The following is a 19,147-nucleotide window of genomic DNA, read 5'->3' on the forward strand; positions in this document are numbered from 1 at the left end:
ACAAAACACCACAGGCTGGGGACTTAGAAACGGACATTTATTTCTCACAGTTCTGGAGGCTAGAAGTGCAGGATCCGGACACCAGCATGGTCAGATGATGGCCCTGTCTCAGGTTCCAGTCATCTAGTTGTATCCTCACATGGTAGAAGAGACTAGGGAACTCTCTGGGACCCTCCTATAAGAGCACTAATCCCTTTGATAAGGGTTCCAGTCTTATGACCTACTCATCTCCCAAAGGCCCTACCTCCTAATACCATCACCTTTGGGGTTTGGAATTTCAACATTCCAATTTGGGAGGAGACACCCAAACATTCAGATTCTCATAGCAGATACCATCACATACCCACCAGAATGGCTAAAATTTAAAACACTGATAACACCCAATATTGATGACAGTGTGGAGCAATTGGAACACTCACATGTCACTGGTAGAAATGCAAAACAAGATAATCGGTTTGGAAAAATTATAGCAATTTCTTAAAAAATTAATAGACACCTATCCTGTGATCTTGCAATCCCACTCCTAGTAATTATCAAAGAGAATGAAACATACATTTATAAAAGAGTTGTACAGAAATGCTCATAGAAGCTTTATGCATAATAGTTCTAAATTGGAAATAGCCAAGATGTGTATCAACAAGAGAAGAGCAAACTAACTGTGGTATATTCACAAATGAAATACCACTCACCAATAAAAAAGAATCAAGCTACTGACATACATACATGGATGAATTTTAAAATTATTATACAAAGTAAGCATCCTTACAGACACAAACATCAACATAACGCTTTATGCTTCCACTTATATGAAGTTCTAGTGCAAACACAGCTAATATATTGGAGATAGAAAAGAAATGTGATTTTTCTGGTCAGGGATGGTATAGATGAGTGAGAAGGGACATGAAGGAAATTTCTGGAGTAATGATAATGTTCCATATTTTGATGCACAGTGGTTCACACAGGCATATATAATTATCATTACTCAGTGAATATATACCTAAGATTTTGGCATTTTGTTGTCATACATTTTATATCAATAGAAGAAAAGTACAAACATGAATTTTGACTAATGATACGCATATTGATGGATACATAGGAAATAAGTCAAATACAGTAAAATATTCATGGTAAGAACTGGGTGGTAGGTCTGTGGGTGTTAATTTAAAATTCTGTCCAGCTTGCTGTATCTTTGAAATTTTCATAACAAAATACTGGGGACAAGTTCTCTCTTCATTCCTTCACAAAATTTCCACTGGCTTTTCTCCATGTAGACTCGGGAGTCACAAGCAGCTGTTACTTTGGGGCTATGCCATCCTGAAGACTGAAGCCTAGGGAACACCCTGGCAAAAAAGGAGAGATAACTGGACCCCAATCCCCTCCCACCACCATCCCTTAAAATGCTGGATTAGGAGAAAAAGCCTCTACTAAGATGTTCCATCACTGGGCACTGGAATTGCTGCTCTGCAATCATTCTGGAAAAAAACACCTTTTCTTGCTCCCGAGCTTCTTCCTTCCTTCCACTCTTACCTATGGAAAGTATGTAAGTCATTGACAAACCCAAATCTCCCTGTCCGCCCACACTTGCCACTGTTTCTCCCCACATTCAGAGCTATCTACATATTTCTAAGGATATAGATTGGTGGATTTTTTTCTTCCCTCTAATAAAAAAATACTTGTCAAGATTTCATGCACGTGCTTCAAGAAGTATACATGTTCCTTGTATAGATCAGAGCACAAAGTCACACGTCAATCATAAAATGGTTCATATAAATGTCACGACTCAGAGCCATATGATGCACGGTCCTCACATGGAAGAGACAGGAGTTCAGGAATTAAAACTGTCTCTTTCATCAGATTTCAACTAAAATCTAAATCTACTTTGAGGGGCTTCTAACCAGACCATGTACTCCCCAGAGAAAAAGCAGTAATGTACTCTGAGGTGTGATGCCAAAATCTCTCCACTGTTTCTTCCTCTCATGACAATCTTTCCTTCTTTGATTCCCTTCTTCTGACTACTTCCCTTAGAATTACTTATACTTACAGTATTGCCGTGTGTCATACACATGATAAACAATACAACTTATTCATATATGAAATGATTAAATCATTGGTTTTTGGTGAAAATGTAGCCTTATAAAAACTACCATGTCTTCATTCCAAATGATCTAGTCTTCATTTATAGGCAAAGCTCTGACACGAAGAGGGCCTGAATACCTTCCAAAGTCAGCCGTGCTGGAAGCCCACACAGGAGCTGGTCTCCCAAGCTGCTTCCTGCATTTTTTTACATATCTCCTGCTTTTCCTAATGCCATGTACTTACTCCTTGTGAGTACTGGAAACTCCTCTGAGATTTGCCTGGTCACTCTAGTGAAATACTTGCATTTCATCACCACTTTCTGCTATGGACTGAAGATACATATTCTCCCAAAATTCATATGTTGAAACCTAATGCCTGGTATGATGGTATTAGGAAGAGGGTTTTTTGGAAAGTGATTAGGTCATAAGGGCTCCACCCTCATGCCCTGTTAAAGAAGCCTCCAGAGAGCTAGACAGTCCCTTCTACCCTATGAACCTACAGTGAGAAGACATCCATCAGTGAGGAATCAGGCCTCACCAGACACCAAATCTACTGGCACAATTATCTTGCACTTCTCAGTCTCCAGACCTGTGAGAAATAGATTTCTTTTGCTTATAAGCCACTAAGATTATGACATTTTGTTACAGCAGCCCAAACAGTTCAAACTGCCAATCCTGAGCCCTCACTATAATTTAGTGGGCGGAAAAAGTTGTTCTGATTTTCCCTTCTTTAACTGGCCTTAGAGGAATTAAATTCCCAAGACAGCATTTTACTTCTATCTGGGCTCTTGGATGACCAGTGTGTCTGATTTTCCCCATCACCAAGAGCCACCTGTCATTTGTGAACTGCAGGAGCTGGTATACACTCTGACAATCATAATGGCCCTCTTGGAACCAGAAAGTTTCTGACTCCTCTAGGGACTACCACAGTGAACCTATACAGTCAAGCTATGAAGTGCTTGAATAGGACAAGGCCTGGGATTGTTCTTCAAGGGGCAGAGAAAGGCAGCCACCACCAGAAGAGAGCAATTTCTTACAGATCCTAAAATGGCTCCAACTGAAGGCATGTTGACACACTGACTCCAAGTTGGCATTTAAACCCAAGCTTCACTGGCATTTAAGATGCTGAGGCAGCTGTTCTGATTTTCTCCTGTAACTAAAAATTAGCCTTTGAACCAAAAAGTTAAATTCTCAAGGTTGCACAAGAAAATTCATATCTCAGTGCTTTAGGAAAGGCAAATGGCTGGTGCCAGTTTGTCCCAGAAAAGAAAAAAAAAGGCAAAGATAATGTGCGTTATTTTTATAATTTGAATTGAATATATATATATATATATATATATATATATATATACACACACATACATATATATATATTAAACAAAAGAGTCTAGAGTTAGGAGAAATTAAACAATTTTGATGTTAAAAATCCATCCAGTTAATCTTTGAGGTTTCTGTTTCTTTGTTCATGATAAGTATACAAGCATGCAGCTTTTAGATATTCGAGTGCACACTGGAACTTCAATTATTAAGAAGTTGTCAAGGTCTGCTCCTCTTAAAAAATCTATAATTAAGGCTTTATTGATTTGTAAATATGTGTCCATAGCATGTAGAATGACTTTTAAGAGCCCTCATTCCTGAGTCATACTGTTTTGGTCTTGAATTACAATTTCCTCATGAATCTTATTTTATTGTCTTAAGCCTTCATTTTCTTATTTGTAAGATGAGGATAATAATAACAGTATATCTTGCACAGAGTTGTGAGGATTCAATTGGACTTAGTTACAAAGCACTTAGCACAGCGCCTGGCACATAAAAAGCTTTCAATAAATATGAGCAATTATTACTGCAGTTATTGTATTATTACTATCATTGAGCTAAACTTTTCTCTAACCATGTTTATATAATTAATCTCATTAGTCAATCTTCATTTCTTCAGTAGCACAAAGATAAATTTCAACTTTCTAAATTGTTTTGAATAAATCTGGTCTTATTATAGTTCTTTTTATCCAAAACTAATTAATTAATAGATTTGCAAATAATAAAATTTCATTATACTTTGGATTCTTCAAGTGACTAAACCCCCCAAAGCAATAAAATATCATTAAAAGCAACAACAACTATTTTATGATAAAGTTCATGAAGAGATTGAAATACTTATACTACTTACATAAAACATGAGTGCAAATATTAACATTTCCATGGGGAAAGATAATGAATTTCTAATGCCAAACAATTTCACTAGCCTAAAATATTTTCTCACATTTGTTTTATATTTTTAAGAAAATACTCTTCGTATATCATCAGTTTAATGGTATTATGATTGGTAGTTCATAAAACTTCAGATTTCTCTTAATCCTTTAGAGGTTCTGTGTAATTGTTCTAGTAAATCTCTGAAGTGAAGACACCAGAAGAAGACCTAATTATGGAAGCTATAACAAGGAATAAGCCATTGGCTATTTCTTGATTGTATCACTGAGCAAATTTTTTCTTCCCTAGAAAGACCTTGGGACTTACAAACATGTATTTTTAATAACCCTAACAAAAATAACTGGTCTTACTAAGAGGCTTTCTATCCTTCCTACAAACAGGCTGCGTTCTTCAGAGACCTCACAAAAATTTACTAAGAAGTTATCCCGAACAAAAATGTACGGCTACACTGCTAAGGCCTTCTTTGCCTATACAGTCAAAGTAAGTGCCTGTGTGTTTGATTTCACAGGTGTTAGAAAATCCATACTTCAGACTCCATGAGATTTAGTTTAGTATATGTTCATTAAGCACCTACTAAGTCCCAGATGCTAAAGGTGCTGAACTTGGTGCTAAATGTGCTGAAATAAATAGGGCATTAGGTCTCCCCACCTTCCAGGTACTTAGAGCTTAATGTCAGGAAAACAATTGTAAATAAATGCTGTGGCATTCAGCATGATACATACGCTATGACAGAGGCCAATGTAAGTCACCAAAACCCTCTACTGCCAGCCCACTAATGCATGAATTTCCCCTTAAAGATATAAGACTTTGCATTGTATTATTAGAGATAAGGTTTAAAACAGAAATATCCCAAGAAAATAAAACTGAATCAAATCCAGACTAAGGTAGTGGTTTTAAAACTGTGCTTCATCAATTTCATGTGCGTTCAGGGCTCTTCCTTCTTTCAATCAGAATAGCTCAGACCTGTTTTGTTCTGTTTAACATATTTGAGATATTCCTAAATTTTGTCGGAAATACTCCTTGGAGGGAATCCCTGGGTGGCTCAGCAGTTTAGCGCCTGTCTTCGGCCCAGGGCATGATCCTGGACACCCGGGATTGAGTCCCACATGAGACTCCCTGCATGGAGCCTGCTTCTCCCTCTGCCTGTGTCTCTGCCTCTCTCTCTCTCTCTCTCTTTCTCTGTGTCTCTCATGAATTAATAAATAAAATCTTAAAAAAAAAAAAAGGAAATACTCCTTGGCTAAAAATAACAAACACACAGCAAATCATTAAAAAGCAAATTAACAAAGGATTGAATATTACTGTCTGTGCCGAAAGATCTCCTTCTAAAAGTAGGTTCAGAGGAAGGGCAGGGTTAGGTTAGGAGAGGGGAGAAGCTTGGGGATGAGGTGCAGAAGAGGGAAGCTGGAAGGTGGTTTAATTTTTTCCAGGGCAAAGAGTTGTGGAAACTAGGAAGTGAAGTGAAGCCCTTGAAGAGAAATCTCAACTAAAATAGTTTATACTCAATTTCATTACATATAAGTGAGAAAAATATAATTTGTCTAATTTCTTTTCAAAAAGTTCAAAAACCAAGTGAAACCCAAATTCCAAGTGGCATATGGCCTTCATCTCCTAAAACCTATATTCAACCATCTGATCATTCCACAACACATTTTTCATTAAGATCCAACTCTTTAGTTCCAAGGTAACAGCATTCTGTTGAGCTGTCTCTTCCAGTTTTCCTCACTTCCCCACTTTCTTTATTCCTTCTTTAGAAAAGTCGTTTATTGCCTTTGTAACAGTAAGTGATTAATAGGTTTCCTGCCCACCTCAGGGAGATTTTACAGTGCAGCTCCCCTCAAAAAAAGAAGAAAAAAAAAATCTCTATGTTAATCTTCCTCAGAGTGGGATTTGGTTGCTAAGGAGACACAGAGGAATTCTCAGCTCTCAATATCAAGTCTTCAAATATAATTTACGTAATTGTGGGCATGACCCAAAGGCAAAATGGAACTAGAGAACATTCCTCCTCCACTTTATGGACCTTCTTCCCTTTCTGCCCTTTCCATCTAAAAATGTGCTGTGTTATCCAAATCGAGAGTTACAGTAATCCATGTGGAGCCTAGAATAGACGCCTGCTGGACTGTACCATATACTTCCTGGGGTCACAAGAGCCAAAGGAAAGTTGTTTAACCAGAAATCCCAACCCTCTATGCAGCACTCTATGTTTCTCAATCAGGCTATCAAAGCCTAAATTCAAGATTACCTGAAGGGTTCCCAAGTCTAGATCAGCTCTGTAAGAAATACAATGTGAGCCACATACGTAATTTAAAATTTTCTAGTAGTCATATTTTTTAAAAGTGAAAAGAGATGAAGTTAATTTTAATAACACATAGTAACCAATTGCTATAGATTTTATTTAAACTATATCCAAATATTATCATTTCAACATTAACCAATATTAAAAATTAATGAGATGATTTTCAAAATCTTGTGTGTATTTTGCATTTATACACCTCTCAATTCAGATGCTGGCCTTTAATCAAAAATATTCAATCTGTATTTAGATTTTCTATACTATCCCCTTGCAAAAATATATTCACATACTCAAGTTGCTCCAAATATGGTTAAAAGTTTTCCAATAACTGAATTATCAGTTTTGTATTGAAATTAAAATGAATTAAAATTAAATGGTTCTTTAGTTTCACTGGTAACACTCCAAGCACTGAATAGCCATATGTGGCTAGTAGATACTATATTGGACAGGACACTAAATTAAAAGTTGCTATAGATATCTCAAAAGTTGGTTATATTTAAATAAAAGGAATGAGATGAATTCTTACAAGGTACACCAATAACAGTAGTGTTCCTAGGATTAATAATTAAAAGTTTCCTCAAAGCTGTTGGATTATCACGCATTATGCACTGAGTCATCACGGAAGTGTGATACTCACATTCTGCTTTATCAGACATAGCCTCTGCAGCAATCAAGATGGGAAGTTAGGGTGATCTTCTTTTTTGAAAGTTGGGCTCCAAGTCCCTAAACACAATTACATTAAATAATGTATTCATGATAAATATTTATTTTTAGCTTTTTCACTCACTCAGAAAAAAAAAATTGGATGAATTATTAACACTTTTTATACATCTCTCTTCTCCTCTAAAATCTTTAATGCCTGCCTCTCCAAAAGAGACTAATAACAACAGCCACCACTGAATGGGGCTCTGTAGTTTACCAAGTGTTTATATACATATTACATTACTGGTTCTGAACAACCTGACAGGAACTATTTGGCAAATGTGGAAACCAGAACTCAGAGATGTGAAACAACTTGTCAATGTAAGATGTTATTTAGTGTCATATACAGAACTCAAATCCACATATTTGTGTGCAACTCCCTAGGCAGGTCCCTCTGATTTCTTACTATTTTCCAAATAATATCCAGTTAATACTGGGCACATACCTTACACATCCTTGCCTTGAACTTACACACTTGAGTTTAGGTTGATGCTAGCCTCCTACTCAGACTGCTCTGTTTTCAAACTTTTTTTTTTAATATATGTCCTACCCATCCTTACAGCATAGGTTCAAATCCTACCTCCTTCATGATCACCCCGGCCTCTAGGGATCTGTTCTTGTAAACACAGTAGTTATGTTGTCCATGCTTCTCACTTGAAACTTATCATATACTTCTGTGTGAGGAGCTAAAAAACAGAGTGATAGATATCAACAGAAGTCCTATATTCCCAATTAAACTTCAAGTGCCCTGAAAACCAAACTATACTTCATACCAGGGGCTCCTCAAACCTGACTGTCTATTAGAATTGCCTGGTGGGAAGGGATTAAAAATATATCAGTCTAGAGTGGGATGGAGGCATCTGCATTTTTTAGCCTTCCCCAAAGATTCAAATGTTCAGCTGGAAGAGCAAACTCCTGCCTTTTGCCTTGACTTTCAGGGTTCCCAGCTCAGTGCATCACATTCTGGAGGTACTCAATAAAGGGCTGATTAATGTGTTTATTGAGCTGAGCCCTTATTCCTACATTTGAAATTATCATTACTTCTAAAGGATTATCCAAAATGCATCAAATGTTGCCTCTACAGCCAGGGAGTCAGTTACACCGGTGCATACTACTGTGTGCTCACATTGCTTTATAATTAGAAATAGCAATATTAAATGCTTTACAGAGCCTCATGGAGCCTCTTGTTCTAAAAGTCTACGTATAATTTCAGTTAGCTGACTAGAGCATCAAACTGTGGTGAAGCATTCAAGACCTGTTAAATAATTTGGGGCTTATTTGAGATAATCCACAAGCCACCATGGGCCTATGGAAGTCATGACTCTATAGCCACAAGCTATTAGATGAAGGCTACAACACTTTTCCTCAGTTTCTAACCAGAGGGGGAAAAATATTATAGTTATGGTTTCAAAATAACAAATCTGGAACATCCAAAAATGATTAATTCTCAAATTGTCAGCATTATACCATGGGCAAGAGCACAGACCATGTACCTCATCTCCCTAGTTCTACAAAGGAACTGGGACAAATTAAAATACTGCACCTCTCCCTTAGCAATTAATAATCAGAACTCATCTTCTAGTCTGGCTTAATTACTGTCATTCCATTTAAATATAAGAAGAAAATAAAGGTGTTTTGTGCTCTGTCATTTTCTTGTTTTAATCTCCATAGAAATGGACTCTTCTCTGGGGCTTTTGGCTCCTCCACCTTAATTCAGTGTGCCAGGAGTGTCAGCCTGCATTAAATTGGCTGGCAAGCAAGACATCCCACAGCCCTTTTAATGCACAAAACTAGCCAAGCATCCTAAGGGGTGCTGGCATGATAATGCCCCCGCAAACTCGAGTGATAAGGGATGCTGAGATAGGAGGTGGGGGTGGAAGAGGCCCTGGAGGATGGACTTGCCTAAAGATAAGCAGCACACTGACAGGAATATCAGTAGATAGGGCCCCTCTCCATTTTCATCCCAAGGAGATAGTTAAGAAATGCTGAGTCCCTCCTGATACATGATCAATTAATAAGTATAAATCTAATATCTGGGTTGTACAAGGGTTGTAAGCCATCTATTTTGGAAGAAAAGGCAAATACATAAGTCAAAATTTTAAATAAAATACAAACAACTATATACCAGATGTCAAAGGAAGTTTACGAGCTAAGGTACCTGGCTGGCTTAATCAATAGAGCGTCCAACTCTTGATCTTGGGATTGTGAGTTTAAGCCCCATGCTGGGTTTAAAGATGATTTAAATTTAAAAAAAAAGAAAGTCTATGAGCTCTGTAAATAAGTGATATAAACCCATGAGTGCCATGAGTTCAAATGAAGATGGGATCCCTGAAGGCTGAAGGTTGAGAAAACGACCTAAGAAAAGTGTTGAAGGGAGACTGAGCAGGATGGAAGGGTGGGTGAGGGATAGTAGTGATAGTCTGAACAACTGGGTTAGCACAGGCATCAACTAGTTAGAACTGGGTGCTGGACAACACACCTATATGGTACTAAATATCAGTCCTTAGCAGGTCAGATTGGCTGATGTCAGAGAAACAGAAAGAAGCAAGTGCGAGGTGAGAATGCACATGGTTTGGGAGACAGCAAGTATAGCTCTGTTTGATTTAAGCAGGGGGTTGGATTATACACTGCTGAAATAGGCAACAAACCGTTTTAATATGTGGAAGCAGGCACTGACATAAGTAGTGTTCTGGAATGTGACTTCTGTAAGGAAGGGCTTTGTTTTCTTCCCTTCTATAGTCCCAGCACCTTAAAAAAAGGACCTGACATATACAAGGATTTCAAAACCTGTTTGTAAAATGAGTAATTAACGGCAACAGCAGGCTGGACAGGGATGCCCTAGCTTCTCATGTCTTTTCAGGCACATCCTCCCTTTCTCTTCCAGTAGACGCAACTCAAGGATCTTGTATTGGGTTAACAGGAATGCTAAGGGTTTCTAATTCCATTACTATATCGATAAAAAAGCCAACAAAAATGGAAAGAGTATTTCCCTTCCTTATCTCTTTAGCTTGTCCTTCCAAAGCAGATGACTGATAAGACTTTATCATGGTAATTAAGGATTCTGATGACAAAAAAGCTGCCCAATGGTATGCAGCAGAACTTGGGCATGTCATGATCCACGGATCTAGACAGGCAGTTTTAACAGTTGATAGAAAGGTGAATCAGAGAAATTCTCCTAATCTCCAATCAAAAGATATTTCCTTCCCATTTCTCCATGTCTACCCAGTTGGTCAAGACATAAAATGTTGAGTCCTCCTATATTTTACCTACTACCTCCAATCCATCAAGTCTTCAACATTTTTTAAATATTTATTTATTTATCTATCTATCTATTTGAGAGCAAGAGAATAAACAGAGGAGGAGGGGCAGAGGGGGAGACAGAGAGAGAGAGAGAGAGAAAGGAAAGCAGGCTCCCTGCTGAACAGGAAGCCAACGAAGGGTTTGATCCCATGACCTGAGCCGAAGGCAGACACTTAGCTAACTGAGCCACTCAGGCGCCCCAAGTCTTCTACATTTTAACTTCAAAATACTTCTGCTTCTCCTCATTTTCCCTCTCCCAGTCACAATCATTTAGTTCTTGGAATGCTGAAACAGCCTCCTAACTGCTCTCTTGATTCGTACTCTTATCCTATTCCAATTCCTTCTCCACACAGCAGGAGTTATCTTCTTAAATGTGTATCTGAGCATATCATTTCCTTTCCATGACTTCCAAACACATGTAGAATAAAACCTAGCTCCTTGCCTTGGGCTTTTCTCTCTCTTGCAACCGCGTAAATATGGATGAAAAATATAGGACTGATATCCCACAGCTCCACTGAGAACTGAGCCAAGGGGCTTGCTTTGACTTTTCTTAGCCTTTAGTTTCCTCATTTGCAAAATAAAACTATTGGGCAAGAAGATCTCAAAGGCCCCATTACTTTCTAACATCTATTATTACATTGCTTGTGTAATGTATGCAATTCTAACTGGTCCCAAGTTTCAAAAACAGCATGGTTAAGAGTTCATGTCTCCCTCCTGTCCTTCTCCACTTTTCTTTGTTCTCTGGAATGTGGGAGCAGAATACCCAAGAAAGTGGCCTAGGCCTGACCTCTTTCCATCATGTCCCTGGCTGCATCCCTCCTCATGTGCCTCTCAACCCTTGGCCAACAGAATCACCCTCTCAGGTTTCATCCTATCATTTGTCCTGTTTCATTCTCTGGTAAGTGTGAGCCCTCCTCCCCTTTTTCTCTTTCAAGTCAACAAGGACCGTCAGGTCATTTTCCAGACTTGCTTCCTGACTTCTCTCTACCACGTCTCCTTGTCCCTCTGACCAGACTTCAGATATGCTGGCACCAAACAACAGGAATGAGAAAACAGAAAAGAGTACAGGGAAAGAAAACAAAACAATATTAACAGAGCCAAATTTAGGCATCTCTAATGGGTAAAAAAGTATAACAGACAATAGGAGAATAAAAACTTTACAACTGCATAATTAAAATTATGAACCAAATTAGTCAGATGGCCATAAAATGAGTTGGAAAGAAGATACTTCATGAATTCATGATCATTAATATCAGCTAAGCTGGGATCCTGGGGAACACGTGTAACAGTGGCAAGCACACTCCTTTCCTGACGCAGAAACCTCCCTCTGATTCTCTAATTAACTTGGGTAAATAAATTTCTCAGAGCCAGGAAGTGGGAAGGAAAAGGACATAATTGAGTCATTAGGATATTGCTCCAGCTGACACAAACATCGAGTCAGAGAGCACTGCAGAGAGAGCAAAGTTGGATTTCAGTCCTTACTCTGCCATTGCCAAAATGTGTGATCTTGGCCAAACCACTTAACCTCACTGAATTCCACCTCCTTCCTGAATTCCTAGCTACAAATGAAGGATTTAAAATAGACACACAATTTTTAAAAGAGCAGCTTCATTCAACCTATGTTTAAAGGAACTCTTCCTCAGAAGCCAATGAGAACGACAGATGAAAGCCTTGCTCTTCTGACTGAAGAGGGTCTCAGAGCTTCTCCCAGCATGACTGTCACTGCCACCAACCCCAATTCCAACACTAAAGGATCAGAGACACCCAGTCTATGATTCCACAGGTGCCTTCTGGATGTAAGGTTCGACTTCATAAAACAGGGACCATGCTCTATTTCCTTGTGGGCTTGCATGGACACTGACACTAATTAAGAGATCCCAAATATTCCTGGTTTACATAAAATATATGTCTTTAAGTCACAAAAGAAAGCTTTAATTTCATTTCAATTCTGAAGTCATTAAAAAGGAGATGCTAAACTGGGAGGACTCGCACATGATTCTTTTAAAATACTCTTCAGCTAAAACATACGAATTCTTTCCCATTTGGTCTCAATGTGTAAAACTGGTCCTTCTGAGCCATATTCAGTTAGCTATAGATTTTTTCTGTGATCTTATCTTAGGGATAAGATAAGATAAGATAAGATAAGATAAGATAAGATAAGATATAGGGATGTATAAAGTAGGATTTGGCAATACATGAACATGTACATTGAAGGCTACCAAGAATCAAACCTTACTGACAGAAGATGATGGGCTGGAGTTGGTGAGATAAGATTATCACTCCTTGGTGGTTAGGTGCAGCAACTTGGGAGAAAGGCAAGCAAATAATGTCACATGGAGCCGTACCTCAGTAAAGAGATCAACTACTAGAGGGAATTGAAAAACTGACCTTTAGTCCCTGTACTTTCCAAAATTACAAGCACAAAAATAACATTTGCAAAGTAAATGACTTTTACAAGCCAAAGAAAGAGACAATCTAATATACAAGTCAGCAAATGATTGCAATAGACACTTTGCAAACAGAGTTTTCAAATGGGAAATCAGTATGCTAAGAGTTGCTCAAAACTCATTGGTCATTAAGGAAACACAAAGTCAAATCACAACTACCGTGCAGCCAAACGAATGGCTTTCACAAAATCCTAAGTGTTGGCAAGGATATAGAGCTACCGAAATATTCATTTACTGCCTGTCAGGAGTGTAAATTGGTAATCTTTGGAAAACTATTTGACGGAATCTTCAAAACCTAAATCTATATCTAAGTATGGCTCAGCCCTCCCACTCCCAACAGAAACATGTTATAATATGAAAGACACATGTAAGAATGATCACTGCACCACTATTCTGTAATAGGTGAAAACTGGAAGCAGCCCAAGTGTCCTCTGAGAGCAGAATGGATAAATCACAACATATTCATACCACTGAATGTGTCACAGCAGCGAGAATGAAGCACTATACACAGACATAACTGATCCTCACACACATAATCTTGAGAGAAAGCATGAAGAGGACATGGCCCCATTCATATAAAGTTCAAAAGCAGGCAAAACATCAATGGTAATAGAAAACAGAGTAATGGTGACCCTTGGAGAGAGGGTGCAGTGGCTGATGGGGCACAAGGAAAGCCTCTAGGGTGCCAGTAATGTTTATTTATCAGATGGTGGTTATGCAGGCAGGTTTACTTTGTGAATATTTCTCAAGCTGTACACTTAGGAGTTATGCACTTTTCTGATTATATGTTATACATCAATTTAAATTTAACAATACATTTCAAGTTTTTTTAAAGATTTTATTTACTTGAGAGGAAAAAAGAGAGAGCATGGGTCAGAGTTGGGGGTTGGGAGGGGGAGGGAGAAGCAGGCTCCCGGATGAGCAGGAATGGATCCCAGGGCTCCAGGACTATGCCAGAGCCTAAGGCAGATGCTTAACTGACTGAGCCACCCAGGTCCCCAAATTTTAAGTTTTAATTATTAGTTTTTCGAAGTAACCTAGTAAAACTCTGAAAACACTACTCTCATCATCACAGATCGTTTTCTTTCTCCTCTTCTCTTTCTCAAAAGAAAAATGAGGCATAGAGCTTTCATAAAAACCAACAATATCTGTGCTAGATGGTAAGCCTAACTAGGGAAAGAACTAGTTTTTATTTCTTTTGTGTATTCCATAAGACTGAGCACATGGCTAGGCAAGCAATAAGTAACTCATAAAAAGCAGTTGATTTGAATTCCTGCAGGAAGTCTTCAATCATTATAATCTGCTTAGTTTTCAGCATTACTAATATCTATTTAGAAATCTGACTACTGCTAAATTTTCCCATGTAATTTGTCATAACTTTTTGCAGTGTGTCTAATGGACTTTATTTTTTTAATGAAGTTGATGGTGTCTAGTGGGTCACATGGTGCTCAGACCAAATATAGTAGAGGAGGCCAGCCAAAGTCCCACAGGGTGGCCGTTAGGAAAGGCTTTCTGGAAAAGGTGGCATTTGTGAAATAATGGCTGAAGTGTAAAACAGGAGTTTCCTAGGCAAAAGGGGAGGAGGAGGAGGAGGAGGTGGTGCATTCATACATGTTTATACCTTCCAGCAGCTACAGGAAGTAGTTATGATTTCATTTCACTGCCTTGAGGTTCAGGAAAGTTTGACCAACTTCTCCAAGTTCCCATAGCTAAGATGGGGATTAAAGAATGCCCTTGTCATGATGAGCACTGGGTGATGTATGGGATTGTTTAATTTTATGCACCTACTTACCTTGATAGGAAAACCACAATTATCCAAATGAGAAAAGGAGCTAATTGCTTTGGCCCAAATTGAGCAGTAATCATACACACACACACACACACACACACACACACACAAAAGTTTCAGAAAAACTGGCACTATTCCACATTTTTCTTGCCTCAAATCTATTCACTCTTTGAATTCAACCTTAAGACACTGATAGAATGGGGTGGGGGAGGAGGCAATAAGGAAAGTACAATTTCTTGAATGAAGTGTTAAAAATACTGGACGTTATATCTTATAAATTTTATTTTGGTGAAATTTTAGTTAGAAACATGTCAGATATGATATATGTGTCCAAGAACAACAAAAATACCATAATGCCTTACTTCTTAGTACTCTATTTTATCTGAAACGCTTTCAAAATACCTTAGGAAGATTCACATGTCAATACATGCAGTTATGCCTTCAATAATAATTGTGGCATGTTATGTCTCTGTTTTTCTTGTGATTTTCACAGATTAAAACTGTGCTGTTATAAAAGTACATTCTCTCAGCTATTAATCACACATGCCTTAAATAGAAGATATTAACGTTTTATAAATAACAATAAAGAGTGAAAACCAGATTTATAAAGCAGCTCCTGCTGAGATGTTTGGGACATTATATAAACAATTAAAGACAACAATGAAAACACCATAAAGTTAATTACCACAAATTAAATAAAATAAATTAAAGGCCAAACTGTTAAACCGTTTAAATGGAATTTGGCTATGCTCAGAAATACTAGTTGATGTTAAAGAGCTAGATCTAGAAATTTGGGCAAAATCCTAAAATACTATAAATCCTGGCATCTATTTTCAGACTTCTTTCTCGATTACCTTATAAAAATATTTAAGGCTATGAAATGGTTTTGGAGTTTGTTTTATTTTGAAAACAATCTTAGCAGTTGCCTTCTTGTTAGCCCTTCATTTTGTGGGTGAGGACACAGCAGTATGAGGATGTAAGTGATTTGTCCAACGCAAACTGGATTTGTTGATAAACCGGAACCAGAATTCTGGTCTCTTAAGTCCTACCAAAGCACAATTTTTCCTAATAAAATTCCTTCCAGGAAACAGTATACTCCTTTCATGAATTCTTTCTTCCCTTTACCTTCTATCTCCTGTCTGCATCAGTCCTTTTTTTCCTACTTTGTTCTAATGGATACAGTATACCATGGGGGTGAAGAGCAAAGATCTTAGGCTCCAGGGGGCCTAGGTTCAAGCCAAGGGCTTTGCCACTTCCTAGTCATTGACCTCAGACCTCAGGAGACCAATTTGTCCCAGTTTGCCACGTACTTTCCTGTTTTAAAACCAGAGGTCCTGAGTCCTGACAGCCACCTCTGTCCCAGGAAAATTAGGTTAGCTACTTATTTAACTCCATAAGTTTGAGCTCTTTTACCTGTAAAATATGAATAATACTCATTCCTATGTCTCATAGTGCTGCTAGGAGGTCAAATAAATGAATAAATGTATGAAAACATTCAGCAAAGCTCCTAAGCCTGGCCCTTGTAAGCCCTCATTAAGTTAGCCCATGTCACTTCCTCTTCTGTCTCTTCCTGTTAGAGATGTAGATTTGAAAATCTCTAAGACTCAGGTGATATATAAAGCCAAGAGAGAGAATGGGTTTTCTGAGAAACAGGACAAGCAGTTGATTTGTGGAGAGTGGGAAAAACACAGAAATAGAGTCCATTAAGAAGGAAGGAGAGTGTCTCAAGGCCATATTGGTCAACATAATCAGATAAGAAACAAAGGAATTTCAGGACCAGGGCATGCATGGAAGAGCTTAGTAATAAATTCTACTCTTGAGTCTCTAAATAGATGCAGATTATTTTTTTATGATTTTATCCATTTATTCATGAGAGACACAGAGAGAGAGGCAGAGACATAGGCAGAGGAAGAAGCAGGCTCTCTGCGGGGAGCCCAATGCAGGACTTGATCCCAGGGCCCCAGGATCATACCATGAGCCAAAGGCATTCGCTCAACCACTGAGCCACCCAGGTGCCCTGGATGCAGATTATATAAAGGATTTTTCAGAAGTAAGTAAGAAAGGAAGTGAGGGTAAGGGATAAATAGGTATAATACTTTGTCTACTATATGAGATAACTTTAGAAACACAAAGAATCATCAAAAGAGCAAAAATATCTATAATTACTGCATTATTGATACATGCAGTATCATATCTAGAATTTATATCTTTCTAGAAAAAAATTTCTAAGAGGAATAACATATTGAACTACAAATATCAAAACATGTATCTTTTTATCAGCAATATCTGAAGGCTTTTCCCTAAGGAACGAGGCATTTATAAATAAGGTAGGAATCTTCAGGAACCATAAATAGAAAATAAATGCACAGTGGTGATGGGATAAAAGCTGAGAATGCTGTCCCAGCTCCTGGATGTAGGCAGAGGCTACCTGGAGTTCACCTCCAGTGGGAGGTGAAACAATTCCCACACTATATATGTGATCAGGGCCAGGCCCTGCTAAAAAAAAAAAAAAATTTAAAAAAAAAAAAAAAACTAGATGAGAAGAGGCAGAAAATAAAACTTCCAAACCACTGCTTGGAGCAAGGACTTATCAAAAGCTCGATAGCTGTGGAGGCAGAAGGTACACAGGTTTCACTCCCAGGAGGACCTAGCCACACTAGCCACAGAGACAGGATTTGAAATATCATCAATATCACGAGAGCAGGAGCCCCAAGGAGCCAATATAAGACCTGGTTCTGGAATGGGAAACACTGGGTCAACTATAGTACTGTGAACCAGAATGTGATGGGTGTAGAAGCAAATAAGATATAAAAATATAATAAAACTTCTACTCCACATAAGCCTGAAAAATATTATAAAATAATTTCAAAATTAGAAAACACATGTCCAAAAGTAACACCAAGAAAGATATTCAATAAAATCAACAACTAGAATAGCAATTCACTCCATAGGAAATGAAAATGATAAACAAATAAGAAAAATAACTTTAAAAAGTAGGTTAACACTCCACCAAGAGGGGCACCTGAGTGGCTCAGTCAGTTAAGCATTTGCCTTTGGCTCAGGTCATAATCCCAGGGTCTTGAGATCGAGACCATGTCGGGGTCCCTGCTCAGAAGGGAATCTGCTTCTCCTTCTGCCCCCTCCTTGCCTGTGCTCTCTCTTTCTCTCTCTCAAGTAAATAAAATCTTTAAAAAAAAAAAGACTCTACCACGAGACAGAGGAGGAAATAATGTTCTTTAAAAAATATATGAAAATATGAAACAAAGCAGAAATAAAGACCAAAAAAAAACACAGATCCCTTGAAATAAGAACATATTCTTTGAAAAAAATTTATAATAAAAATAATAAAATCTAGATTAGATACAGTATAAGAGAATCAATTAGTTAAAAAGATAATACTAAGGAATTCCCCAGAACATAACAAAAAGAGACATAGATAATAAAAGATGAAGCAACAATTAAAACATATAAAACATAGGTTGAAAGATCCCAACATGTGTTAAAAGAAGTTCCAGAAAAAAAAAGAAAGAAAGAAATGAAGAAAAAGCGATGTTTCAAGTGCCAGTATTAAAAGATGACATGAATCTTGAATTGAAACTACATTCTGGATTCCAAGCAAGAAGAATAAAAATAAATCCACATCCAGACATGTCGTAGTGAGCAACAGGAATGAAGAGGAAAAGTCATCTGTGCTCATCGTCTTTGATTTCTGTCTTCCCATGCTTTTTTGAACGTACTTTCAAAAGTGGGCTTTTGCATCCACCACTCCATCTAAACTGCTTCTAAGGGAGTCTGTGATATGCCAGGCGGAGCCTCACAGAGAACTTCCTCCCCTGCTGCTGGACACGCACCCCAAGAAAGCTCTCGATTATGGCCTCTCCTCAGATTGCACTGGCTAAGGAATCGCTGTGCCCAAAACCATGCCCCTTCCAGGACAGCCCACTCCCAGTGACTAGTCAACAAGAGATCTGTGCAGGCCCAGACACCTCGCCTATCTCAACATTAGAGCTCCCCAGGGAGTTTGTTGCAACTGTCACTAGACTGCCTCAGAGCCAAACTTCCCCTAATTCCTGCTTCCTTCCCTCCCCTTCCATAGATGGTAATTCCAGAAGCACATCCTAATAAACTTTTGCTCATCTCCACCTCAGAGTCTGTTTCCAGGGGAACATAACCTACCAGCCATTCCTTCTGTCAAGGTCAACTGATGTCCTTCATGCTATTAAATCTAATTCCCAATTCTCAGTCTTTATCTCAGTTCACCTATTAAGTGCATTTTATATATTTCATCACTGACTCATTCTTTTTTTTTTTATCTTTTTTTTTAACTTATTTT

The 19,147-nt window shown here is 38.1% G+C and overlaps 1 protein-coding gene across 8 annotated transcripts in view; it reads right to left on the minus strand.

Annotated features, from left to right (window-relative positions):
- IQCM (IQ motif containing M) overlaps positions 1–19,147 on the minus strand; it is a 434,749-nt gene that overhangs the window by 357,668 nt on the left and 57,934 nt on the right. For all 8 annotated transcript variants that reach the window (XM_077846313.1, XM_077846314.1, XM_077846307.1 and 5 more), the window contains 2 exons: positions 7,859–7,964; positions 7,214–7,299 (listed from right to left, as the gene is read on the minus strand). In XM_077846313.1, the coding sequence (XP_077702439.1) occupies positions 7,214–7,232 (19 nt within the window). In that variant the 5' untranslated portion in view covers positions 7,233–7,299; positions 7,859–7,964. The remainder of the gene's footprint in view (positions 1–7,213; positions 7,300–7,858; positions 7,965–19,147) is intronic.

Source organism: Canis aureus, chromosome 13 (assembly GCF_053574225.1).
Source record: "Canis aureus isolate CA01 chromosome 13, VMU_Caureus_v.1.0, whole genome shotgun sequence".
NCBI classification, from domain to species: Eukaryota; Metazoa; Chordata; class Mammalia; order Carnivora; family Canidae; genus Canis; species Canis aureus.